This window comes from Apostichopus japonicus, chromosome 10, assembly GCF_037975245.1.
Source record: "Apostichopus japonicus isolate 1M-3 chromosome 10, ASM3797524v1, whole genome shotgun sequence".
NCBI classification, from domain to species: Eukaryota; Metazoa; Echinodermata; class Holothuroidea; order Aspidochirotida; family Stichopodidae; genus Apostichopus; species Apostichopus japonicus.
The window spans coordinates 16582539-16609409 of record NC_092570.1 but is presented as its reverse complement, the minus strand read 5'-3'; the positions used below and the strand labels follow the sequence as shown (position 1 = coordinate 16609409).

The 26871-nt window shown below is 36.5% G+C and overlaps 2 protein-coding genes and 1 long non-coding RNA gene across 5 annotated transcripts in view; 1 reads left to right on the top strand and 2 right to left on the bottom strand.

The window, feature by feature from the left end:
- Window positions 1-1981: 1981 nt before the first annotated feature.
- LOC139974651 (uncharacterized) lies at window positions 1982-10749 on the bottom strand. Its single transcript, XM_071981880.1, has 5 exons — window positions 10059-10749; window positions 9674-9750; window positions 8731-8904; window positions 8389-8469; window positions 1982-7605 (listed from the first exon to the last, which is right to left on the bottom strand). Exons 1-5 carry the CDS (start codon window positions 10348-10350, stop codon window positions 6259-6261), a joined length of 1971 nt encoding a protein of 656 aa, XP_071837981.1. The 5' UTR covers window positions 10351-10749; the 3' UTR covers window positions 1982-6258.
- A 103-nt stretch (window positions 10750-10852) lies between these two features.
- The window catches only part of LOC139974652 (serine/threonine-protein phosphatase 2A regulatory subunit B'' subunit beta-like), a 31186-nt gene continuing 15167 nt past the window's right edge, over window positions 10853-26871 (top strand). The window contains exons 1-3 of one of the 3 annotated variants that reach the window (XM_071981883.1): window positions 10853-11044; window positions 17854-18248; window positions 26511-26696. In XM_071981883.1, the coding sequence (XP_071837984.1) occupies window positions 17940-18248; window positions 26511-26696 (495 nt within the window). In that variant the 5' untranslated portion in view covers window positions 10853-11044; window positions 17854-17939. Of the gene's footprint in view, window positions 11045-17853; window positions 18249-19413; window positions 20133-21279; window positions 24470-25530; window positions 26160-26510; window positions 26697-26871 lie in introns of those variants that run through there. The other 2 variants (XM_071981882.1, XM_071981881.1) reach the window with 2 other exon arrangements.
- On the bottom strand, window positions 12525-15888 carry LOC139975217 (uncharacterized). The gene is made up of 3 exons (XR_011795684.1): window positions 15042-15888; window positions 13848-13911; window positions 12525-13721 (listed from the first exon to the last, which is right to left on the bottom strand). It is a non-coding gene; the product is annotated as an uncharacterized lncRNA (long non-coding RNA).

Below are 26871 nucleotides of genomic sequence, written 5' to 3'. Positions count from 1 at the left end.
TAAACGACGTTTCAAGGTGCCAAGAAACTGAAATGCGGCTGTTATATTAGCTGCACAAATACACAACTCGATGTAACCGAAGTTTTGATCTTTTAGTATTGAGTGACTGTACTTAGGCATTTCACTGGCAGTTACACAGACTAGCGTCGCGATAGACCATGACAAATGACTTGGCTAGGCGACTGTAGCTACAAGTAACTAGCCTAGGCTTATATCAGTAACTTAGTGTTCTTTTTTACAGTAGTACAGTAATAGCATAGACGCTATATACAGTAGGCCTAGGTCCAACTGATTTGAAAGTACTAATCAAGAAGCTTCAGATGCAACACTGCAGTCCTTTTTCTACATTCAAGTTCCAAGCAATTGACAATGAAGATTTAATGTTTGTGACAAATGCATGCATCCTTTTTGCTGTTTATGAAGTGATAAATTGTATTTCACGACAACTCAAAGACATCTGAGAGTTTCAAGTAGAGATTTATTTGCAAAGTGAAGATATTAGTATTACAGAAGAAAGATGATTTTTAAACAAGGTACCTTGGCAGACTTCTAAAATATGCTACAATACATGTTTGTAGGCCTACATCTATGGTAGTGCCTTGTTCCTTTGTAAAGTATTCTTCAATTAGACATGCCAATTGTTAGTACCTGAGAGACAGCACGTTTTGATTAAGGGACACCTATTGTATTTGATTTATTTGTTTTTCACGTGTAAATTTACAGTGTGAAGGAAGTCTTCCAAAAAGCGTACAACAGCTTAACAAAGTAGAAGACTCCCTGGGCCTACTTTATAACAAATTTATTAGTGAAGGGACAAGTTTTAAATTTCTTCTTCCATGTTGTAATAACTAAAGCTATGTTTTATTTGATTCAGTCCCTCACAAACCGATGACGCCCACAGAGCCTGTAGGAAAACCATACACTACAATGTACAGATACTGTAAGGATGTTGCAGGTCACAATTCCCATATGGCCACCGCGCAGATGTTATATGTACCGCAAGGTTTTTGAAACCCTTCAAATATGCGAATAGCCAATTCTATCGCAGAGCAATGTTTTTATCCAACTGTTTAACTGAAACAATAAATCCATGTAAACTAAGGGAAATATGAAACTTGAAGGAATTAGTACATGAGCCTATAGCAGTGATAGAATATTCATAAGCGTGGGATCAGGGATTCAGCCTCCCCATAATTTCAAAGTGAGGGTAGGATTGGTTTCTGTCCCCACTTTACGAACTAGGGATGAACTCCATGGTAGTGCTGGATCCAGAGCCTTGTTCTGCAATTATTGTTTTCCCATTGAGCTTTGTTTGCATCTGAGGAACTGACCTAGTGATCTGAGTGTTAGACTTAGTAGTCCAGCCACTTTAATTGATGGGCACCTTGACCAGCGCTTCTGAGAAGTTGTTTACATGAAGCTGAATATTTCACCAGTGCTACTTGCAGAGTAACATTTATGTTTTCCTTACCTTTGGGGTCAATATTGCTGAAAATTTGAAACAGAGAGCTGCATGTACATAATACCAAATAGGGCCACTGTTTTTGTTTTGCTGTAAACCAACAAGCTGTGCATGATATTTTTTTTAATCAAGATATTAGTACAGTCTTGTTGATGATGCAAGCATGTCACCCCTCATATATTAATGTTGCTATTTATGGCCATAATGAATGTGCATTTTGTATTAACTGTAAAGAGGAAAGAAAACTTCACATTTCAATAGTTTAGAAGTGATTAGTGGGACTTAGAATAAAACCAAAATATAAACAAGCTAGCAGAATATCCGAATTTAAAAAATTCAAAATATTTAAATCAAGTTCCAAAACTATTGTTTATACTTTTTCCCAACTGGCTGTGATACAATGCAGATGACTTTTAAATCACAATGGGCTGATCTTCAGTTGAATTGCATTATAACCATGGGTGAATGGATGATCCCCCCCCCCCCTTAAAAAAACAACAACAAATGAATGCAAATAAGCAATGTAAAACAAGCAAATACATCTTTTTATTAAATCACAGGAAACTGTTAATTTAATCTGTGGAATTGATTCAATTTCATACGGGAAGGCACTCTAATGTAATCCCCACTAAAAGTTAAAAATAGGGTATGTCAGGTTTGCCCCAAATATTATATTTACTGCCATAGCTAATTTTATCCCTTTGCCAGCAATGGTAATCTAACATTATACAAGAGTAATAAGACTATGATATAGTCAATACCCGAGACAACTTCCACAAGGCTGGTAATACATATGGAAGTATTTTAATTCAAATTTGGGATTTAACGTTTCTGTTTTCTCGGTTACAGCCTTGGTCAAATGCTTTCAAACAGGTATTTGGCCAAAGTTGGATGTTCTCACTTCCTACCTGGATGTCTCACCCGTGAAGAGGAGGAGCGGGGAGGGGGTTAGCAAGGGTGAAGGAGATTTCCCATTCCCATTTGGGAATATTGCATTGACTGAGAGCTACTTAAATGCAAAACTTGCTATCATTTCTTGTCATCTTACAAAGTATAAAATGTTTCTCATTTTTCTCACAACAACATATCAGCTTATCATTGCAAGCTTTTAAAACATGTTGCCTCAATGGGGACAAACATCGTGATGACTGAATAAAATATAAGTGCGTGCCATTTTTCCTCTGTCTAATTATCATTTTTTCTTTTGTCTGTCTGGTTGATATATGCTACTAGTTGAAGTCTTGCGTTCCACAATAATCGTTTCTGTACACTAGTACAGTGAATCGTACTGTAAAAACTCTTTATGAAACTTTTCGTCTTGTCGAAACAGAAGGTATAGTTCTCGCTGGTAAATCATTCAAAGCAACCTGATAATAACTAAAAGTGTTTAGTCTTAATTCTAATATGCCAAGAAGCTACGTTGGGTACATGCATGTCTAGGCTGAGTTTAAAGTTACATCTAACAAATTGATGAAAGCATGTAGCTCCAAAATGTAGGACTTTTTTTTATGGGTTTATGTTTACACCAGGTTTACTGGCTAGAGATGACATATCTGAATCAAAATTGCTCGCTTAATGAACCCCGGCCTATATGAAAAGTGACCCGGGGTCAAAAGTGACCACTGGATTTAAATATCATGAATATATCACTGCACAATTTATGCCGAAATACTGTTGTGTAATCCAAAGAAGGAATGTATTAATTTTCTTACCAAAAAAAAAGGAAAACATTTTACAGGGTGACAATTAAAATATTTCACAATAATATTTAAGTTCTGGAACTCTCGACGTTTACTTTCAATTTCATAACAAATGTCTACGAACAATACCAAACTGTTCTATACCCGTAATCCAGCAATTCCTTAACCATACTTTTCGGTTACAAAAATATACCAAAGACTTTTCCAGTGCATCTACCTTTTCCAATCAATTTCATCAAATTTTAAAAACTATCAAGTTTAAAACCCACTCGCAGAAAGAACTACGTATTGCATACTAAAAAGATACCAGTATCCACCAATGAAATGACAAGCCCACTTCTCTCCGATCTCTACCCTACTTGAAACTGACTCAAAGATGATACATGACCTGAAACATTTCTCCTAATAACTGAAAACAACCTCTTGTCATCTTGATAGACAAATCAGAGAAGGATAACCAATAACCTTGTTCCATTATGCCACCCACCCCAACCCCTATCCCAGCCTTCCTTACAAATCTGCTTTATCTACTCCAATTCTAACATGCTATACGTAATCGACCTGCCACGGGCGTAAATCGACCTCAGGCTCTACAATTAGCCTGCATAGCTTCTTTACACCATTAGGCTCTGTGTAAACACTGGAAATATGTTCATGTTTACAGTGTAGTTAATCATACAGCGTTCACACAAAGACCCTCATACAAGAAAAACTAACTAACTGGTAAAAAGAGGTCATTTTACGACCAAGGCAGGTCGATTATGTAATCTCAAGAAACTTTTCCATGATAGCTTGTTATAGTTGGTGTCTATACAGCAGATCTTTAAGCCCTAAATTGTTGCAAGGATATTCCAGTGGTAGGCAATTTAATTGTTTGTAGAAAACTAGAAATGTGCTAAATTCACATTTTCCAGCTCAACTGCCCTGATGACATCATTTACGTAGCTTTTGTCAGGTGTGTCGACACAATAGTCCCCTAATTTGAATAAAAGTCACCTTCACCGTACAAGATGCTAAGATGCTAAGTGTGCAGTTTACCTAAAGATGCAACCTACTTTTCAGCCACCAGAAGATCCCTTTAAGAAATGTAATCCAAATGTGATCATCTTTAGTTCACCTTACAAACCAAAACATTTCTATATAATCTACTCACAATTTGATAAGGAGTTATTGAGAAAATTGTGAAAAGGTATTAAGGCACTTTTACCAAGGTTCAATATTTCTCCCCCATTGCATTCTGCTTTAAGCGTTCCTCTCCTGACAATCGTACTCTTGCACAACAGACAAGAGAGCCTCGACAATATCTATATACTGGAAAAGTAAAATACTAAATAATATACAATAGCTACTAAAAGCAATGCCAATCAATGTATGATATAACATTCTTTACAGAAAGAGGGGTTCTGTGAGGGGGGGGGGTTAGAGGCAGTGGGTGGGTTACATTTGGCTATTAATACTGTAGCCTCATGTATTAATTACCACCTTGGCCAATATTATAATGTTATGTACGACTTATTACTACCCACATGGGAACATGAATAGTAACATTTGCACTTAACTTCAGTCGTTTTGTCATTGTAGTCTTTTGATGATGAAAACATTTCTCAACCCCTAACTATTGCTAAGCAAAATGAAAACAGGAAACTAACTATCTCTTATCTCATAATAACTTCTCTTGGTAGTCTGAAAAATTAAAACAAATTTAATATATGGGACTACTGATTTACGAACAGACTGAAGGACATGGTCTGATTAACAACCTGACAAATTTCTCTTTTAAGTTTTTAAAATTTAATAATTCTGTATTATATACAAGTATTATACAAGCTATGTATTTACAAGATGAGAGCAACTTTTACTTGTTACAAAGAAAACCAATGTATAAACTGAATATAAAATAAAAAGCACCAACTAAATGTGAGCAGTCTTAGAATGTCAAATAAAAAGTTACTGCACCCTTCAGATTTAGTTTTGTTGTATTTTGTTTTGAAATCCATGAAATTGCACTTCAAGTGCTTGACTAATCAGGATACCATAATGAGAATTTTCTCTTTTTGTGTCATAATTACCATCATGTTGTCAGGGTAACAACATTGTCAGAATCAAGTGGAATCTTTCATTGCTTTGATAATTAATTCTCTTTACTTTGGTAAAAAATTCTCTGTAGATCTTGTAAAGTTGAGAGAAACTATCGTGACTTATTTTCTGCAGAAACAAGAAAGAAAACAATTGTTTTTTAAAGTGTTCTAGTCAGAGCAGAAGGACGTAGATGTCACTTTTAACTACAACTCCGAAAATAAAAATATTTACTACAAAAGTGTTACATGCCTTCTTCAAATGTGTGGACAGACTTTATACCCTTTTTAAAGAGTACTATTAAATGCACAGAACTGTGGTACATTAATTCATTTTTTAAAACCATTTCTGTATGAGCAATTCATGCAGATAAATTTGAAATGATTTACAAATTATACCGACACAACAGCATAGAACAGACAATGATCTGTTGTTGAATGTCATAAAATGGGGTTATTAGAGGTGGTATGTTGTCTATCAACAGATGTTTAATGATCATCAATACCCCCCCCCCCTTCCCCACCTTCCTCCACCCATTTTAGAAAACTAAAACTGGCTAAAAATGTCATAACAACTTCCTTTAAGGTGTTACACACAAAATAAGTTTAAAAAAACATTGTCAAATATTAAAATGGGAAAAAAAAAATTCACTGAAGTCATGACAAAGAATTTCTCTGAGGTTGGCAGTTAGATGTAAAAAAACACCCCTTATTCAAATTTCTCCATTATAAAAGGCCAGAGGTATAATGCTCAACACCCTCTAACCCCTACAAGATCATTTCAACATATTTTCAGAAATCTCATCAACAGAGTATATTAACCCATACTGTTCCTAAGTTTAATGCATTAAAAAAAAAGAAGCCTAAACCACATTCTGTATGTCCACTAGATTAAATGCCCTCAACAACAGTTATCACCAATTTTTAAAGGAATTTTTTATCATTGGCATTACACTAATTATTCTACGCAATTTAAAATCAATGGTTTTCATCTTTCCGTCGATTATGTGCGCACCATTCTTCAAGATTTGGGACTGGGGCTTATTTCCCTATAAGCCCTCTTTCTGTTTGCCCGTAGCGGATAAGCGTCCTCAGATCCTTTTGTACGTACGATGGAAGAGAGCGGCCCTTTGGATTCTTCCTCGAATTGCCTCTGCAGTTCGAGAGCGATCTTGCGATCTATATCCTCTTGCTGTATTTTTCTCTGTTCGGCGGTCATGAGCTCCATGTATTTAACGAGCGTATTCTGTCCACTGCTCCTTCGGTGAACCTCCGAGACATTTCTCTGGCGACTTTTCGAGTCAGAATTGTGAATGCCATTTGCTGGATTACAAACAATACTGTCATCACCTTGTCCATTGCTATGCTGAGGAATGGCTCCCTTGGTTATATCTTCGATCTCCTCCGCATCATCCAACACAGTCGCATCGTTCGAATTAGTCAAAATGTCGTTAGCATTTTGGTCTTTGAGTTTCCCATCCACTTTACATTTCTTTTGTGGACTTGGGTTTTCATCCGTCATTGATCTGTGAGGTCTTTTGAAATTTTTATTCTTGGGTTTAGACTCTACACTTTCTCTTATAATGCCCTTTTTCCTTTTGGTGCTGACTTTAGGACTATTTTCACAGTCAGAATGTTTACTCACCGTGTGAGTTTGTTCCTCTAGCTCCGGTGTTGCTGTCCGCGAGAACTGATTCAGTTTACCTTGAATGTCAATCCTCCTTTTATCGCTTTTCTCTTCATCCTGTCCGATCAAAGATGTCTTCTTTTTCTGATGGCTGTCGTTACCATCTGGAATTACATCCTCCGTTTCATCCTCAGCCATCTTTGAATATTTTGTGGGTGATGCTTGCACTTCTTTAGAAAGCCGATTCGAATTGGAGTCTGATTTAGTAGGTGCATCTGGTAGTTTTTTACAGAGCATTTCCACCAATCGAGATTTCATAGCAGGTGTGGTGTCGCCGCTTTTGGGACTTCTTAAATTCGACAAGTTTCTTGGAGTGGAATGAACAATCGGGGGAGAGTCCCTTGAGCCATCTGCTAGTCTCCGACGGGCAGTCCTTGGCGACGTTTTGATTGGCTTGAAGTGGCACACTTCGTTGGTGATGCTATCTTCACTTTCGGTGCTCTTTGTCCTCTGCACGCTGACATCGATGTCCTTCATCGAGGGTAACCTGGTGACAGGAGTGGGACTGAAAGCACCAAAGGCATGAGTTGTACTTTTCCTTCCACTTGTCTCGTCTCTGTGAAACTTTTTATTCTCCATCTTGTTAAACAGATGCTCCAAACGAGCGCATTTCATAGAAGGAGTCTGACCTTTTTGGCTGGATGTTGACGGTCCAGACAGATTTATGACAGAACTTGGACTCTGTTGAAAAGGTGGAAAAGGCAAATCATCAGCCAAATATGTCTGATTTCGATCTATATCTTAAGAAGGTTTTTGCGACCGAAATATATGACCACAATTTCAACAGAGGTGTGGGATCAATAATTAATTTCTCTCAAATCCATTGATTGACAATTTTCAAACCACTGGACAACCTGAAATAAAATTTAAAGTCACAGTTAGGTAGATTGTAAAATTTTCTTTCAGGGTGGCAGTAGATGCTTGAATTTTGAAATGTATCCCCATTATTTGACTTTATAGCATATTTGGGGGAGAAAGTGATAATGGCTTAGTTTATAATAAGTTGTACAACATTCTGAACAAACTCAGAATGGCAAATGGGTCATTCCATACAAAATCAACCAATGGCTTTGCATGTCACCTCTTGCAGTTGGCTCATATATTGCACCATTTGTAGATATTAGTTGAGTTACGAAGGTCTGCAAAATTGGAGTGCCTAATCCAAGAGGTACCCTGTCAAAATTTTCTGAAATTGGGTTGATGGATCGACCCACAAGCAACATCTACCCAGCCTGGTTATTATATGCAAGCTGTTTTGCCATAAATCTCATTCGCTACACGAGGAGTGTGTGCTAAGCTTAGGCCCGGTGATAATATTAGTTTTGGAAAGTAACACAACTTTCCCCAAGTTTTTACACATAATATGTGCCTCTATGCCAACGCCCTATTATGTTGTGCGCATGATGGGAGAAGTTATGCAGCAGATACAACCAGCAGCTAATATTCATGATCATTAATGAGTACCTGTTCTTCTTTTTGCAATCTCCTGGCAAGTTCTTCATCTCTTGTTGTTTGTGACTGCTGCTCTCTTTTCCATTTTTCTTCCTGTCAAGCAAAACAAAAAGCAAACGTCATGCTGGCCTTGCACTGTGCGAGGGAACGCGACCCAACTCAACTTGATGATCGCAACACCAGCTATGTGTGTGTGTACAACTACTGTACTGCACAACTGATTGAGATTTAGCCAGAATTTTCTGTGAAGGTTATGTTGATAAATTTTGGAATTCAAAATAATATGCATTAATATTAATCATGTAAGGCCAAATACCATGTTGGACTACAATGTAATTTCAGAGCATTACCAACCTCTTCCAGACTAGCTGCTAAATGCTTAGCTAATTCTTCATCAGTTTGTTGCTGTGTTTCTTTGGCCTTCTTAGCTTCTTCGTATCTCAATATTTCCTCCTTCTGTAGACGCTTTATTAATGCCTCGCTTTCTTCAATTGCTTTCTTTTCCTCCTGTTGCCTAATTTTCTGAAACTGTAAAAATAAAAGAGCAAAAGACAGTGAACTAACAGCTTGAAGCTCTCAAAGGATATTAAGGCAGGAAACATACTGCAGAGAAACCCATACCGACATGAACTTTTCATTTCTATTTTTGCCAAAATGGCCAAGTGCCTTTGACAAGTAAAGTCCTGATATTGGATTATTCCAGTTCAATAGCATGGCTTATCTACCTGTTATTTGTCTGGGACAAAATGAACTTGAAGGAAATGGGTATGACATCATCGATGCACATTGAGAAAGCCATTTTCATTTTAAAAGAAAATTTATACAAATTCTACATCAAAGTGGGGATTCATCACAGCATAAACACACAAGTCATTGTTATATTCAGGATTAACTTGACTTGACCCTATTCAATCCAAGGTCAAGGCAATAGAGAGGAAACTGAAGAATAGCAAAATGAACTTGAAGGAAATGGGTATGACATCATCGATGCACATTGAGAAAGCCATTTTCATTTTAAAAGAAAATTTATACAAATTCTACATCAAAGTGGGGATTCATCACAGCATAAACACACAAGTCATTGTTATATTCAGGATTAACTTGACTCGACCCTATTCAATCCAAGGTCAAGGCAATAGAGAGGAAACTGAAGAATAGCAAACAACATTATTAGCAGTATAAAACTATAAACCACTAGCCTAACTATGGTACATTGTTGATCAATAAAAATCGGTCCAGTTCTTCAAACAAAATAATTAATAAAAAAATCATATTTTATGATCACAGGTTCTCTTACTTTACTGATCTCTTCTTCGTACTCTTTTCGAATTTCTCCAGGTTGGGCATTATTCCTCTTGACTGGGGAGCTTGTTTCTGAATGAAGTTAAGAAAACAGTGATTTGATAAAGGATGATTGTCCAACACATTCATGTCTTGTCACATTAGGCCTAATAATCAATATTGAAATACTGAAATAATGCTAGGTCGTCTGGGTCTAACCTTCTACTTGTACTTTGGTCTAACCTTGTAACTTGTAGGCTACAGTTAACTTTGTTTGTTAATGTTAGGCCTATCAGGCTGTAACTACAGTATGTTACAGTAGGCCTAGGCTAGGCCCAGACCTCTGTCAGTGTCAAGTTTAATTTCATATTTTTATGATAAAGTGTAGCCTACTTAGTTACCGTATTCACTATCTTCATCGTCTCCATTCAATCTCTTCTGACACAGAAGAGGAAATGCTTCCTGGATTTGTTTCCACCTTTCCACATCCACAAGCTGGCCTAGACGTGATTGCTTCCTAGCCCAACTGCTTATGCGCAGACGACAAATTGGACAAGTGAAGTGAGCCTCCTCAACATTTTGTTTGAAACAGGGCATGCACAATTCATGATTGCATGGCATTCGAACAGGTTCGATCAGAATGCACATGCAGATCGGACATTTGCAGTCTTGAAGATGCAATCTCTCTCCCATCTGTCTGCTGTTTTGTCGACTATGTTTTCCAAAACAAGTTTGGACGCGACTAATGTTAGGCTAAAGGCTGCATAACTTATTACTAGCCTACTACGGTTGCCCGTCCTAGCTTTCACGCAAGTACAGACTACATGCTAAGTTGCGTTAGTGTAGCATATCATAGGGTTTTGTACTGGTATGGAAGAACTGCAAACTAACTGTAAACCAAAAGTACTGCCAATATTCGCGCGTAGGGTGTACTAACGACAGCTTATGTTGGACATACAAATGCAACATCCGTAGGTCTTATAAATGTTTATTACCAACTTGTAGACCAAATTTCGATATCAATATACTTAAATTTAAATAATTATAAAATAGTGCAATTTAAAGTTAAAAATTAATATGGAGATTATTGAAAGCGGTAGATGAACAGCAATTTATATTTGGCATTATGGTACTTACTCTTGCCCGTAGACTGTACTCCGGTAATCAACCTTCATCTAGCATAACATTTATTGAACATTTGGTCAGTCAATGATAAAAAAAAATAAAAAAAATGTACACATTACCTAGGCCTAATTCCTAATGTTGTGTTTCTTCGCCAGTATACTGTAGCACGAAGGTGGATTATCTTTGACTGTAGTGAGACAAGACTGGCTCTACCGTGCCCCTACTAATTGTTGATACACTGGACTAGCGGAGTGTGGAAGAGGTGAGTTTGATCGTGAATGTGGAAATTTGACACCCACCCTCGATTTGGATATTGCACTTTGAATATTGCACATAAGACATACCTTAACTTAGTTACAACTTACAGTTACAGTAACAATACTAACACTAACAGTAACAGTAACATTACTATTAGGCCTTAACTAAAGTTAGTCCTAACGTTAGCAAGTTACAGTACGAAAACTATAGAACATATTGTGACTAAAGACTTGGACTTGGCTCTAGTAACGATAATAGCAAAGACAGGTGAGTACTAACTAGCACTAGTAGTAGGCCTAGTAACATTTAGTATAGTCAGTATTGCGAAGTTTGGCATACTGCGAGGTTCGGACACCCTAAGAAATACACGATTTCACCATAAAAATCTACAGGAAGAGTCAAATTTCACCAAAAAGTACGAAGCTACAGTTATTTTCTCTCCAAAATGACCCGCGTGCAAGAAATTACTTACATATTTGCCAATAAAATGACGAAGATCTATGAAGTCTGTTATAATTACCGAAAGAGCAACTGCGCCACCAATTTTATCACCAGCGCCACACTGTGGGTTGCGTGTCCGAACTTCGCAATACTCTAGCAAAATTCTCCCACCTTATGAAGTATATTTTCAAATGATTTATACCAGAAGATTTAGTTTTGGGGTGTTTTAAGTCTTAAGTGTCCGAACTTCGAAGTCACCATGCTACTACAGCCAGTGGAAAACAAGTATAGCCGAAAGTAATAACTTATTTTGATTGCAGCTGTTATCATTACTTATGTAGGCTTAGGGGCCTAGTAAATGTTGCAGCTTCTTCTATGTAGAAATATGAATAGTGTAACATGGATTGGGTATCAATTAAGCTACTGTTGTTATTTGTAAGGCTTCCTAATCCTTGGGTCTCTATAATAACTAACTGTAGTGTAAGTGTAAGTTAGCATAACTATAGGGAGGTTTTAAATCTTATACTTATACTACAGTATAGGCTAAAGAAAAACAAAGACATTTGCAATTTGGTATAAATTTAATGATGTCACACACTCTGCTATTGTAAATGCATTAACAAATTACCACTAAAATCTGAAACATTAAAGATCTGCTTTATCGGCTCAAATTATAGCAGGCTATAGGTAGGAAAGTTTTGTGTAATCGACCTGCCACAGCCGTAAATCGACCTCAGGCTAACAATTAGCCTGCATAGTGTCTTAAAGCAGCATTTTGCGTCCTTTTCTATGATATTTCTCAACCTCACTGACTCCACTATGACATAACGACACACATAACTAGCTTATCTATTTAAATCTTACTTCAAATGGTGGCATAAAAGTCGAAAAATTTGCAACTTTCAACTTTGTTTTTCTCCAAGATATTTTCTGTTGGGATCCCAATTAACCTCGCCCATAATATGAATATTTAGACACTACGAACGTCATTGACCAATACGTAATCCAACACCAAGCTTGATTTGTGTACAGTCTATATGGCAGTTGTACCAGGGTATTTCTATAAACCTGGGGTCCAATAGTGTGACGTGGATCCAAAATTTCAATGTCCTTCAATTAAGATGAAATTTTACTTTTTGATAGAGTTATTATGTGGGTTTTAAAAAATAACAGTGAAGAAGTAAAAAAAAAAGTGCACCTATAGGTTAACAATAGTAATGCAAACCAATATGACGAAAAAAACCAACATAACAGGGACACCAAAATCCGAACCTGTCAACAGGGGGAAAGTGACATGCCTATAGGTTACACTGCCTCTGTTATCTGTTTTGCACTAGGTTTTAGATGACTTTCAACAATAAAAAAGCTTTAAGGAGAAATGAGTTTCATTCAACAGAAAATTGCACAAAAAAAAATGACAACATGCTATTTTCCGAAGCAGAAAGTGCTTTTTTTAAAACCATTTTTATTACAGCACAATAAACTCAACAGAGTGGAATGAACAGTCCCTAATATAACACTATCAATCATACCTACATATTAAAACCACAAAGGACCACCAACACACCCAAGGTTTTCTGTAGTGCAAGTTCTAATACCGCGAGTTGTATGGAAGTAGGAAAAAACTTAAGCATAACGGGGACACCAAAATTTAGTGTCCCCTGTAATGAACAACAGTTAATGATTAACAGACGAACAAATAATTTTATCAAATCTGAAATATTTTAAAAGTCAATTATTCATGCACAGGAATACATCCAGTGTCCAATAGTTCAGAAAACTGTATGACTAGCATAGTAAACAATCTGACAAGGTGCCTCACATTTATTCAAATCTCAAACATTTCACAAGAAAAAAAAGCTAGAAAAGGTAAATCCAAAAACAATCTGACAAGGTGCCTCACATTTATTCAAATCTCAAACCATTTCACAAGAATAAAACTAGAAAAGGTGAATCCAATATTTAACAAGGTGAAGCTTTGACAAGAAAGAAGAAATGTTCAAAATGAAGGCCTTCAAAGTTACTTGATTGAACAATTGTTATCAAGTGAAACCTGATCCAGTTCATTGTGGCAAAATTCATACACATGCCCTTTGCTCCAGAGACACTGATGGTGGAGACAAAACGCAAATGTCCGACAATGGATGAAGGTGACAAAGTTCATTGGTAGACTGGAAGGACCCACTCTTTCGCCGTTGCAAGAATTTCAGTCCAACTTGGCTGTTAGCGATGGCTTGAACCTGGAATAAGAAGATAAGACGAGCATATTACTTTCAGGAATGATCTCCACATTATGAAGCATAATTTAGCTGTCAAAATGGAGAATTTTGTGTGCATCAGGCAAATATTGACTCAACCATACTCACCAAGTAGACAAAGTTCTTCTTGCCAGTAGCAAAACTGATAGCTACGTAGGACCCCACCTGGAGCCTGTAAAGGAAAATTACTTTGAGTGTGATTATCTTAGAATATATTTTCGGTAACAAAGTGACCTAGATTTGTACGTTTATCAACTCTGTGCTGGACAAGGTTGAGTAGAGTATGGAGGTTTTACCTCCATGAGTAGAGGCACATGTTGTGGATGGGCAAGGACTGCTTTCTTGATAAGTCAACTGACAAGTTTTAAGATTAATGTGCTAAGACACAGATGGAGCTTCAATATTCTCATAAACAAACCTAATCTATGACTCCACGAAAAGATTCCACGAAAGGTTTATCCATGATATGAGGCAAACAAGTTATTAGTGAAAAATAGGTTACAGAATACAGTATATAAAATATATATAAAATATGGATCTCCATTCCACTAAGTTTTGTCTTTTTCACCTAGAGTAGGCCTATTACTTTAGACCCTAACACAGTGACATTGCTACCGTAGGCTAGTTGTTTCAAACAAAGTTCCTATCGATAGTACATACAGTGGTAATGGTAATGCCATTGATACTCTCAATTTGGGGCCTAGACTATATGTCCATCTGTTTTGGATAATAATTGGTTAAAAATTGCCATAGCGTTCCAATCACATTCCGCTCTTACAAATTAAAAATCGGGCTGATGTAGTATAGCAGTTACAATTTATTTTATTGGTTTTAACGCCGTTTCTGACATATTTTGTGACCCACGTTAAAACTTTGGTGACTGGGTTGTAGTTTCGCGAAACTTTCAAACGTTATTTTTAAGAGCGTATTTGTTGATATTGTACGCATGTTTTGACATTATCGTACATATCTCGAATAGAAAATAAATTTATCAGCATTTTTGCACAACAAAAAGAAACTTTGTCCTCTTTTTCTACATTTTGCCGTTTCGCGAAATTACCGTAGGCTACATCTTATATTCGAATGTAGCCTAAGCTTAGACCTAGCCTAACGTTAGTTTAAACTGTTAGTGTTACCATAACGGAGTACACCAATGTAAAATGGTGTCCCCTTGACAGCAATTGGCCAATTAATGAATCAACCATTTAAAAAAGTCTCAAAAATCAAATTTATCGATAGATTAACTTTTTATTTAGGTCGTAATTTTAAAATGAAACATTACTTTAATATTTGCACACTCACTTTTCTGGAACTCAACGGGGTTTGCGGCTTCGACGTAACGAAAATACCATCGTAACGCTGGGGTAGATAGGGGACACAAATTTTCTTCGGTGCATTGATCGATGTAGCGCTGGAGTTATATATGATTGTATATGCCTGCAGACGACGTCTAGGACTTATGAATGACGTCATTCATTCATAAAACTATGGGATGTGTTTTTTCACAAATGACGTAGCCTTGAAATTTACCAACGTTACGAGGTCTGAGGGACACGAAACTTTTACGAATTTTCGGGTCGTTGAAGACAACATTTTTGAGCTAGCTTGAACATCCAAAATAGGCCTATGGAGAAGGGATAAGTTGGTTGTTAATGTCTGATCGTACATCGCGATGCTTGTACATGCACACAGGTTCACACAGGCAATCATTTATCAATTTACCAACGTTACAGGGTGGACACGAAAATGTTACGTTGGGCATGCACATTTCAATACTTCGTCATAAACGAGTGGGGACGAAAAAAATACTGAAACTTTGTCAACTTCAACTCTTATTCATGTATTAACTTGTAGTAAATCTGCAAATGAACTTGAGACAAAATGAACAGTGAGAAATGTTACCAAAGTTAACATGTTTAAATGTCACAGTTGGTACTAAAAATTGTGGGGGACACAAAGGGAAACTTGCACTTAAAGAAAAAAACGACAAGAGATTTAAACTTTTTTTATATTTTATTATACTCCCTATACAGTAAACTATGAAATGCAACTAGACATCAGGATATTGAAGTGGTAATTTGCAAGTGATTGGATAGTATTTGTGCATAGTGTGTGGAAACCCTATTGGACCCCAGGTTTATAGAAATACCCACCAGGGAGTTCCATAGCAACTCCCTGGTTGTGCCATAACTAAACCTGCATCTCTGATTGGTTGAATTCAAACTAGTGGGTTTGTGCAAATATAATTAATTACTTGCCACTTAACGATGTTGGCAGGGAAAAACTTGGCTGATATCTAAGTTTGCTCTTTTGTGATATGTAAAAAACTTGATGGAAATGACCAACGCAAAATGCTGCTTTAACATCATTAGGCTCTTTGTAAACACTGTGTGGAAATATGTTCATATCTACAGTTTAGTTAATCATATAGCATTCACACTTGTTTTTGTAAAGACCCTCGAATACAAGCAAAATATAATGGCAAGCTACAGGCTAATTGGTAAAAGAGGTCATTTTTATTACCAAGGCAGGTTGATAGTAATTGACCTGTCAAGAAACTTTTCCAAGATAGCCTGCTATGGTTGGGGTCTATACAGCAGATCTTAAAGGGTGTGAAGGCTCGCGCAAAAAGAAACGTCTAATTAAGTGTTAGACACCACCATCGATCCCAGAAAATACACACACAGCTCGCTACCGTCGGTAATTAGACACTAGTGTACAGTCAGTACATACAGCTGCGGTCAATACCCACAGCACAGTGTATAAAGGATACAGCAATGGACATCTCAGGTCCAGCTAAAGATAACAAGGTATCACGTTTCATTACTGTCTGCATTTTGTGGCGACACAAACAAAAGGTCACTTGCAAGCAGCAGATAGTTACTGTAACTTTTTCAGATGGCCCGCACACGGGGGTGAGTCTTCAATGCCTTTAAAGTTGCACGGTGTGGTTGAACAAAGAGATACATAAAATATTTATATCCAAAACATTGGCATATCATTTAAGCAGTCCATCCAAAACAATTGAGGTAAATAAAGAAACTTCGGGTAAGGAATCAGTCAAATGCTTTCCAATTTTCATAAAAATATCAACCAAATACTGTACATGTATAAAATCGATTTATAACGTGTGGGACACAATATCCATTAAAGTTAACCATGCCCCTTGTTTGAACAAGCCTACTGTATGAAAGTATACTAGGTAATGCATATTCAGTAAGTCAGAACAACTCACAAAACATTTTTGATACTGGTCAGACAAAACAACAAGTAGAGTAAAAATTACAAGTGTCCATGTACTAGTCTATGAACACAAAGTATCCACACAGTACATGTATGGTGTCCTAAGCATCAGATCTTTACTGCATTTTGCCAATGTTCACTTTTGCAAGCATGGAAGCAAGTACAGTAGTTGGTGATGTGCCAATGTATTTCATAATACGCTTTGTTTTTCCCTGTGAATGGTCTCAAAGTCCCTCCATCCTGCTTTTGTCCATAAAACATAAGTGACTAAAATTTGATATTTTTCTTAGCCTAAAATGTACATTCTTAGATGATCTCATATGCATAATGTGGTCACATTATGCAGATGTTATCACTGGTCATTAGTAACAACTCTTAACCCTAACCCCCATCCTCTCTCAAACATGGCTAAAGTACAATATTTTTAATGGAATTTCACAAAATTCACATATTCAGTAACAGTATTGTGTGCAACATATATAGTCTTTCTCTTTTGAGAGCCAAATATTTTCATTATTGAAGTTCTGAACAATCCATTTGAAGATTAACACCAGTTTTGATCCATTAAGTCTAGATACCCTTCACAAAGAAACACATTTCCTATGGATATTTCCTACAGAAGAGATGTGGGTAATTGGTTGTTCATAGAGCTCTGTCATTCATTACAAGATGATGTTTATTCATTGTTATCATTAAACTAAAATATTCATTATTAATATTCAAAACTAACTGTCAATATTGTATATACAGTAGTATTGTATATTCATACAGTAGCTGTCGTCATTATCATTGATCTAGCGCTCATCCACAGCTTTCGTTATTGTCATCTTTATTCAGTGTTATATATATTGTTATTTCTGTCTGCTGCCAGGTAATCAGGAGGAGGCGGACAGCATCGGTCATAACATGTCTTGTATACTGAATATAACATGATAGTTGAGCCCACCTCTAACCAACATGGCACTAAAGCCGGTCCTGAAATTAAAAGTCGATGAACTCTTCTTGCGCTGGCTAAGCAACGAAGACACGGGCCCGACTCTCTTTCATGATCTTCAGAAGATTAAGAGCGGAGAAGCAGTCGACACAGTCGATGGTCCGAACTCTATTTTCAGTTCGCCCGGAAAAAGCCCTGTTTCCCCCTTTGTGAGGATTGGATCCCCACCTCCAAGTTCGCCCCCACCGTCATCGACCAATCCTAGCCCTCGCAGCCCTAGACGAAGAAGTAACAGGCTCTCATCATCTCTCTCTAAATCACAAGCTGCAAAAGTGAGTAGCGCCCTCTGTTTTGTAATGGAGGCTGTCTCTTTCTCTCAGCACTATTACTAGGCATTCACACAGGAGTGAAATCATTTGTCATACTGTACATGTGTATATCAGGTGATATTAAAATAGTACTTAAGTTTAATATCCTATGTGTTTAACACAGATTGGTGACGGTGCATTACCCTTCAGTAGCGGACATTTCTCCTCCGAGAGAATGTACATTAATGTCAGATCTATGTTGAACATGTTCAATGTTAGTGCTTTATTAACTGGAATTATGAGCAATGTTGACAAATTTGATACTTTTCATAAAATTTCCAATACATTTCAAAAGTAACACACCATTTTTTTTTTAAATTGTGAATATTTATTACATCAAAGAAATATGAACCAAAGATAAAAACTTAATTGATAAATTGATACTTTTCGTGAAATTTCCAATAGATTTCAAAAGTAACACACAATTTTTTTAATTTTTAAAATTGTGAATATTTATTGCATGAAAGAAATTTGAACCAAAGATATTAAGCAATTTGACATGAAAATTACAACAAAACTTAATTGAAAAATAGATTATAAAAAAAAAATTCCAAATGGGGAAAAATAAAGAAATATTTAAGTGACCCAATTGATTCATGTTTCATGTGATTCATGTTTCCCGATTTAACAAAATGGTGTTTTTAATAATTTTGCTTTGAACTTTTTAGGATATACTTGAAAATTAAACTGCACATGTATGCTTGTACAGTACTGTACTTTAAAAGTGAATGCACTGTTGCCATTATTAAGCCTAGCCATGCTTTAATGAGCACAGGATATTTCACTTGGTTTAGTTTATTTCACATGCTTTTTAATATTTATGAGAGGTAAGTGAGTGCTTCAATTAACATTAAATCACTTCAAGTTTTTAATTGAAAAATTCTTCTACCCTTCAAATACCCACAGGATTTTCTTCACATTTTTATTACAGTATGGTAGGGTTTATAGAAAGTCATTTAATACATGTATAGGATCTTCCTGTGTGGAATAATTTATACGCTGTGGCAAAATTAGTTATCTGAAAGTGGTATTCCCAAATCAAACATAACAGTGTGTAACTAGTTGTAGCCCGGATTAAATTGAGATTTGAGAGTGTGAGTGTGTTTCAATTATAATCATAGCCTTTGTTTTAACTCATATACTGTATGTCTGAGTGACTCCGTAATCGTAATTATAGTTGTAAATATGCTCCCTGCTGATCAGCTAAACTTCACCAGTAATCTGATAGAGTTCCCGGTATGCCTGAGTAACCAGCTCGACTTTTATCTCCGCACTTGAGACGCACGGCACACATTCCTCGCCTGCCTATATTTGGGGGGCCTGCCTCCCACAATTATCAGTGCACTCGGCTACCATTCTCATCATGTGTGCAGCTCAGGCCGGAGCAAGCTTAATTGCGTCACAGCGTATAAATAGCCAGTCGCTGATAAGCGTGACGTTAGTTTCATTCAGAGACGACAAAAAAAAAAAAAAAAAATGGGAAAAGAAAAAAAGAAGAAAGATGGTTTGTTTACGACGCCACGACAGATCTGGAGGAAGAAAGAGAACCTGCATACCGTCATTGTAAAAGATTAGGGTGGCACTCGCTACAGACATCTCGTGGCAGGGAGGTGATTTACCCCTTGATCAATTAGTCATTGTGGTTGGCTATTTCCGATGGAAGCTATTGTTTGAGTGCGTGCAGGCGTTTTTCATTGACGCATTGATCTCTGGGACGGCGACAGGGTTGCACTGTGAAGGGAGATCGACTTTCGGAAGTTTGTCCGTTGGATAGGAGCATACGATACGTGTGGCATCATTTTTTGTTTTTGCAGTTTTTCCTGCTTGCTGTATTCGTTTTGTATAAGAGTGGGTTTCTTTGCCAGTATTTTTGTGGAAAATGCTTTGATATAATTTTCCTTTTGTGGATCTTTTTTTCTCAGTGTAAGAAAAGAGTTGGTGTGGGAACTGTTAATGGGCTTCATTCATGCTTTTATATTTTGTCAATGGATTCAGGATGTGTCAACACAAATCATTATGGAAGTTTCATTTCAATTTAAACTTTTATAAAAAAATTTAAGGAAGTGTTTTGTAAAGTACATGTATGTATCGTATGTCGGTGACACAATATTTAGTGCAAAAATACAGTAGTTGGTTACAGTGTGCTAGAACATGTATGGTAAAAAAAAGTATAGTAAACTCAATGTTTTCATAGGAAAACTGTAGTATCAAGACCTTGTAATTTTTAATCCTTCTGGGTAGTGTGTTGTTACAGTTCATACTACATACACTGTACATATTGATATAGCCACATAGATGTTTCAAGGCTTAATTGTAAGAACTGTTCACTGTTTGATCAATAAAAATTAGATTTTTATCAGCCTGTCAGAACAAACCTGACAGTGAGCTGTAATTCTCATAGGAGGTTTACAGTATACAGTATACTGTAAACTTACTAAAGTAGGTACAGGTACTACTGTAGGTACAGTACAGTAGTTGGGTGTGGGGGGGGGGGTGGTGGGTGGGATGAAGGGACAGGTAGGGAGAGGGCAAAGGGGACAGGATGAGGAAAAGAAGGGCACTTTCTGATGTGACTTGAGACTCAAGAAGTATGCACGGACCATGCAGTAATTTAAGCAATATCTTCAGTTTAGTATGAACATTGCTATTGATACTGTACAGGTAGGTCCCGGTCTAACTCTAAAGTTAGCTCGGACTACCTTACTGTACATGTAGGTGCAGTACTGTAGGTCCTGTACTGTACTTTACTGTACAGTACCGCATTATTCTAAGTCCATAGTATAGTACAGTACAGCACTGTCATTGACTAGTACTATACAATTCAAACTACAGTATACTGTAGTATATACTGTATTATACTGTACAGCATAGTACTGTACACTGTACTGTATGGTATATACATAGTGTAGACATACTATAAGTTCACCTGCAGAATCTTATTTGGGTTCCTCCTACCCTCTAGTTTAATTTCTTTCTTATGCATTGATTGGTGTCATAAATTTATTAAAATATTTTTGTATATTTTTTTATTTATATTCATGACAATTAATTGTGCCAGAAGCTGTGTAAGAGGGTCAAGAATCATTGATATTGAGTCAAGTTTGTATTTCTACTGTTTACCACTTTATGAGTGACAGTTCAGAAATCTTGGAGCTTAGAACTGTTAGTGTCATACAGTAGTACTGGACTATGTTAAACTACAGTACTGTACAGTATGAAGTCTAGAATACTGATGTACAAGACCAAGGTCAGTTCTCTACATGGCACATGCCACTCCAAACTCAGTAGGAAAACAAAATTAATTAAGAAAACAATTCATGGCCAAAAATAGACTTACTGTACAATGCAAACTACAGTATAACATATTTGGCAGGGACAATTGGTGTTGAATGTAACCCAAGGGTATTCACTTGTATAAATTTGTATGAAATTATGATAAAAGAACATGCATAAATGTAGGTCGAGAATTTTGAATTTATAATTTTTTAAAACAATGGACAATGTAGGATCTACAGCATGTATTAAACATGAAAGTCAGCATTCAAGACAAAGGTCAATTACCCTTGAAAACCAGAATATCATGTACTGTACAACAGTACAATAGATAGAAACATTTGTATTTTGTAGAAATATCTCCTACTGTAGTTCTTATGTTTTCCTTTTGTTTGTTGGACTATGACATATATAAATCATAACTTCAATATGGCCCTCTTGTAAGATGCTAATGTTTTAGATTTTTTGACTATGTAAGTATTTTAAATGGATTTTCTGCCTCTGGTTTAAAATTGACAATCATGCTTACTGTAATTACCATGTACAACAAGACCAGCCTTTATTCAGTAATATTGTACACATGTATACACATGTATGTACAGTACAATGATTAAGTTAAATAGTCCATACTGTGTATATTTACATAATGAACCCTCCTTTTTTTTTTTTTTCTTGAGCCATGTGAACTCACCCTCCTCTTCTGCTTGCCCTCGAGGATAACAGAACTTTGTTTGCTCAAAAATGTTCACCTTTGAAACCTACAGTCATGGTTAAAAATATCCATACAGTACTGTATGTTGCAATGTTGGTCATGATGCCATGCATTGAGTCTTTCAAGTACGTAGGAGTATCTTTGAAAATTGCCCCATGCGCAGTTACCCCGGCTGTTTCACTTTTCAGTCCATTGATCCGTGGATCATTTAGCTACATACTGTATATGTACTGTGTGTATGTTGTCAAGTGCATACACGTTTCGATGTCCATTAATTACTGAATGTGAACTCTCATACACACTTACAGTAAATAGAGTCATTCAGTCAGTACTTACTAATTACCTCTGACTACTGTACATGCTTAATCATGTACTTAACAATCTTACCTCAGATTTAGGTAATGGCTCACAGATCCGGCTTAACTACCTTATAAGAGAGATATATTTCAAAATTGTGCCTGAAATTCATTTTGTTTTTAATGTAAAATGTTGGGAAATTTCTGCACAGGCCTTAAATCACATTGTGATAGCATAAATAAAATTTAGTATTGTGGAGACCTTCTGTACATAGTACATGTACAGTACTAACTTTTAAAGTTTGGTGAAATTTTATGAGTGCAGCTATGACTCTGCGCGTTTTACGTTTCTAAGAAATTTTCATTGATTGTGAAAGTTAATGTGTTTATGGTATATAGTTTAGAAAGTTGAAGTTTCATTTGTGGAAGTGTTAAGGAATTCTAAAAATTTGTAAACAATGAATAACTTGTCAGTTAAGACAATTGATTGAGATAACGAGGTAGAAAACAAAAGAGAAAATCAACAAATGAATGGAAAATTTTCTGACAAAAGCTGACATTGTGCGTCATCATGCCTATTGGGCTGAAAATATCTTTTGTTTAAAATTACAAAATTAATTAAAATATGACTGTAGGTAATTAGTTGTTCTTATTTTCAATATACAGTACTTTAAATTCCTTAAAAGAAACAAATAAAATGTCTATGGTTTAACATTGTAATTCTAGGTCTAAACAGTTCTTTCCATAAAACTACAATACTGCCCTCTAACATCCTTTTTGCTACCAGACCTGATGATTGTGATTAGCTGAATGCACTTTGGTGGACTGTCTGTTTGGTACAATAAATTAAGTGACAATAGATGATATTATTTGCTTGCTAATTTGGACAGTTCACAATAGATTCATGACTAATTCTAAAATACATTGTTTGAACCTACAGTACAGTACTGTACAGGTCTGTATTATGATACAGTGTGACCAGTGGTTATTTTAAGATATCATTGTACTGTAAGCACAATAGCTAGAGGATACTTATTCAGGATGTGACTATGTACTGTACAATGCAATGGAAAGGAAACAAATGATTTAAGACTCTTAACCTTTGAAACTATCAATCATCTAGACAAAAAAAAAATGAATAAATTTAATTTCAAATATTTCCTGTGCACATCGATTGCTACTTACCATTGTCAAAACTAGCCTGAATTATTTCCTTGCTGAGGGCTACCTCCGTTTAATAGTCATTCACTCATTAGTCGATCCTCATCAGCGTGAAGATTTCCTCCTGTTTTATTTCCTTTCCGTGTGAACTTGTTTTCCTCTACCTGATGACCTATTTGCTCGTCATATAATGACTCTTCAAGAGGTATAATGTTTCGGTTTGGCTCGTATCGACTTTCAGTTCAGCCCTGGCCGTACATATGAAAGTCTCTCATTTTTTGGGTAGCTGTGCCATGTTTTTCTCTGACAGCGTTGTTTTTACAGTACTGTAACACAGTATCTGCACTCTAGATATATATTTATAGTTTTTGGTGATCTTTTGCAATAAAGGTTGATTTTCATTTTAAAGCTTTAATTGTCTACAATTTATAACTAATGGTTGATCAAAAACTAAATATCCATTAATATTTTTCTCAAATTTAAGTGAAAGTTAAGGAAAAACGATAGTTTTGCAGAGCTGTAGGACGTCGTCTGGATGGCCGTGATATATACTGTACAGGACTGTTCTCTATCGATTTCATATAATTTACCGTACGGACTAACTGTGTAACATTTCATGATCTGTGCGTGGTTGTACTGTACAGGTAACTGGAAAAGTGGAAACATATCATTATAACTTTACTCTTGTTGGTAACTCAAAACATATTTTTTTGCAAGTTCAAGAGGAAGCGGAAAAAGTGACAGTAAGTTTCTAGGGTACAGTAAGTTGTGTTGCATAACACTATTACAGAAGTTGGTCACTGTTAGGTAAGATATAATTTTTGATAACTGGAGAGGAACAGCATTAGCTGCCACTGAAAGTCAGATTGTCAGAACCTTGTTTACTGTGGAATAGTGTTGCAAAAACAGTACTCAGTGACCACAATAGTGACTGAAATTTTGGCATGTTTTTGATTTCATATTGAATATGATCTGGTCAAAGACGTTTGGGAATTGAAAAACACCTCAAAGGCAAAAGTTTTCCAAACTTCAATTTTTTCTGACAGTGCAATATATTTTCAAACGTTGATCGGCTTGTCAACCAGTAGACCTTTGCTTAAAGTATATATACATTTAAATTCAGTTCTTACAGTATTTGTATATTACAAACATTCAGTCTTTTTGGAGCACTGTTAAATTAATTTTTATGAGAAAAAGAAAGCAATAAAGAAATGTTGTATATCAATTTCTTTGGATGGTCATCATCACATGTTTCTTGCCAGTAGAATATCTTCAAAAAAATATTGTCAAAAGTTTTATCCAATATATATAAATCTTACCATACTGCTGTACGTACATCATTTCACTTGTCAGTGCTATACTGTAGACAGTGTACATTCGAAATTCTGCAGATCTCCAGAACTGTGCACTCTCTGTACGTATGCGGATTAATGTCGGTGGTTTGTGTTTTTATCGTGATACATGTACTGTAGCTTCAAGTATTCAGATTGACACCAAGGCAGGAAAAAAGGGGTGTGATAATTTGTGATGAGATGAACTTCAAGGACTAAATTCTTTGTTAGTTTTCAGTAGTGTTGTATTTTAATAATATTGTTTTAGATCATTCTCTACTGGCATGTCAATGTTTGTGTTCATCAATGTTACTGTACCATTAGAGAAGTGGGATATTCTGTGCACCGTATACCTACTGTAACGGAATTGATATTGTTCTTATAGCTCGTTGCCCCCCCCCCTCTATCCCATAACCTGCACACCACATCCGGGACATCATTCACTTTATCTTTCTTCTGGATCTAAACTTTAGAAGACAACCCGTCATGCCTCTGAATATCCTCTTGGTTTGTTTCAAACTGGTACTGTATTGTCGCTCGTAAAGTGATCAACCTCGGGAAGTTTGTTTGGATTCCGTTTTGACATCAACTACAACGTACCAGTTTGAATCTCTGGATGACTATAGATCTGCATCTGTGATGATCTTCTAGCTCTTCTTTCTCATGATCATTGCCAAGACTTTCTCCACAATTGTTCTTACTGTGGTTGTCTACATTCCTCCAAGTCGCTAGTATTCCCTTTTCTACGGTCGTCATCTCGTGTGTAAATGAATGAATGGGGCCACGGAGTTTTACTATGCACCACTGTTCACTCGTACCGGCGTCTTATCACAAAGTGGTCACAACGCAAGTTCTGTATAAAGCGATACATGTCGATCAGAGATACATTCGTGCAATCCATTACTGCGGTGGGCCGTGTGCTTACCCCACGCGGGAAATACCTAACCACACAGACCCTGGAAGGGACGGCTTTCATTGTCATGCTGTCCACTTTGGCCTCTGCACTCAAGTGCAGCAGCCAATCAGAAGGCAGGCACCTGCAGTGCGAAAGAGACACAACTCGAGAGCTTACCATAGACTAAGTTCCAAGATAAGGAGTAAGGTACTGAACTTAGATTTGACCTTTACGGTGTAATTTACATAATTATGCACGTTTACAGTTCACATAGACTGCAATGATCGTAAATGTATCTGTGTAGTCAAAGTGATATAATTATTTCATAAAGTTCAACTTCTAACCATGTGGTGATTATGTTATGGACTGTACTCAGTGTTCTGTCATCTTGTTTTTACGAGTACTACAGTATTCACAAGTATGAGTACAAATAGGAGTCAGTCGATAGAAAAATTCAACTATAAAATAAATTCTGTTTTTTGGTTTTTTTTTTAAGGCACTTTGCTATACATACAGCAATCATGCTCATACCTGTAGTACTATCTCTTCTCATTGCAGTATTTTGAAGACCAGAGGCTTATTCAACGTGCCTCTGAGCACATAGAAATCCCACCATTTTACTTCCCTAATGGAGAGCCGGTGCCTTCGGAGGAGAATGAAGCCATTATAGAGAGACTAAAAGAAGTATTCCAGACTTTGCCAGATGGGAAAGCCAGTCAAGAAGAAATGATCAAGGTTACAAGGGTAGGTCAAACTTACAGCTTGGTAATTGTATTAATGAATGAACTGTAAATCCGCACCCCTCTCTTACCTGTCTCCTCGCAACTGCAACACTCTGGTTATGTTCACAGTGGTTCAGTTTGTCTCTATTAAAGGATGGCTTTACGCACTGAATAAATTTTGAGACGATGTAGACCGT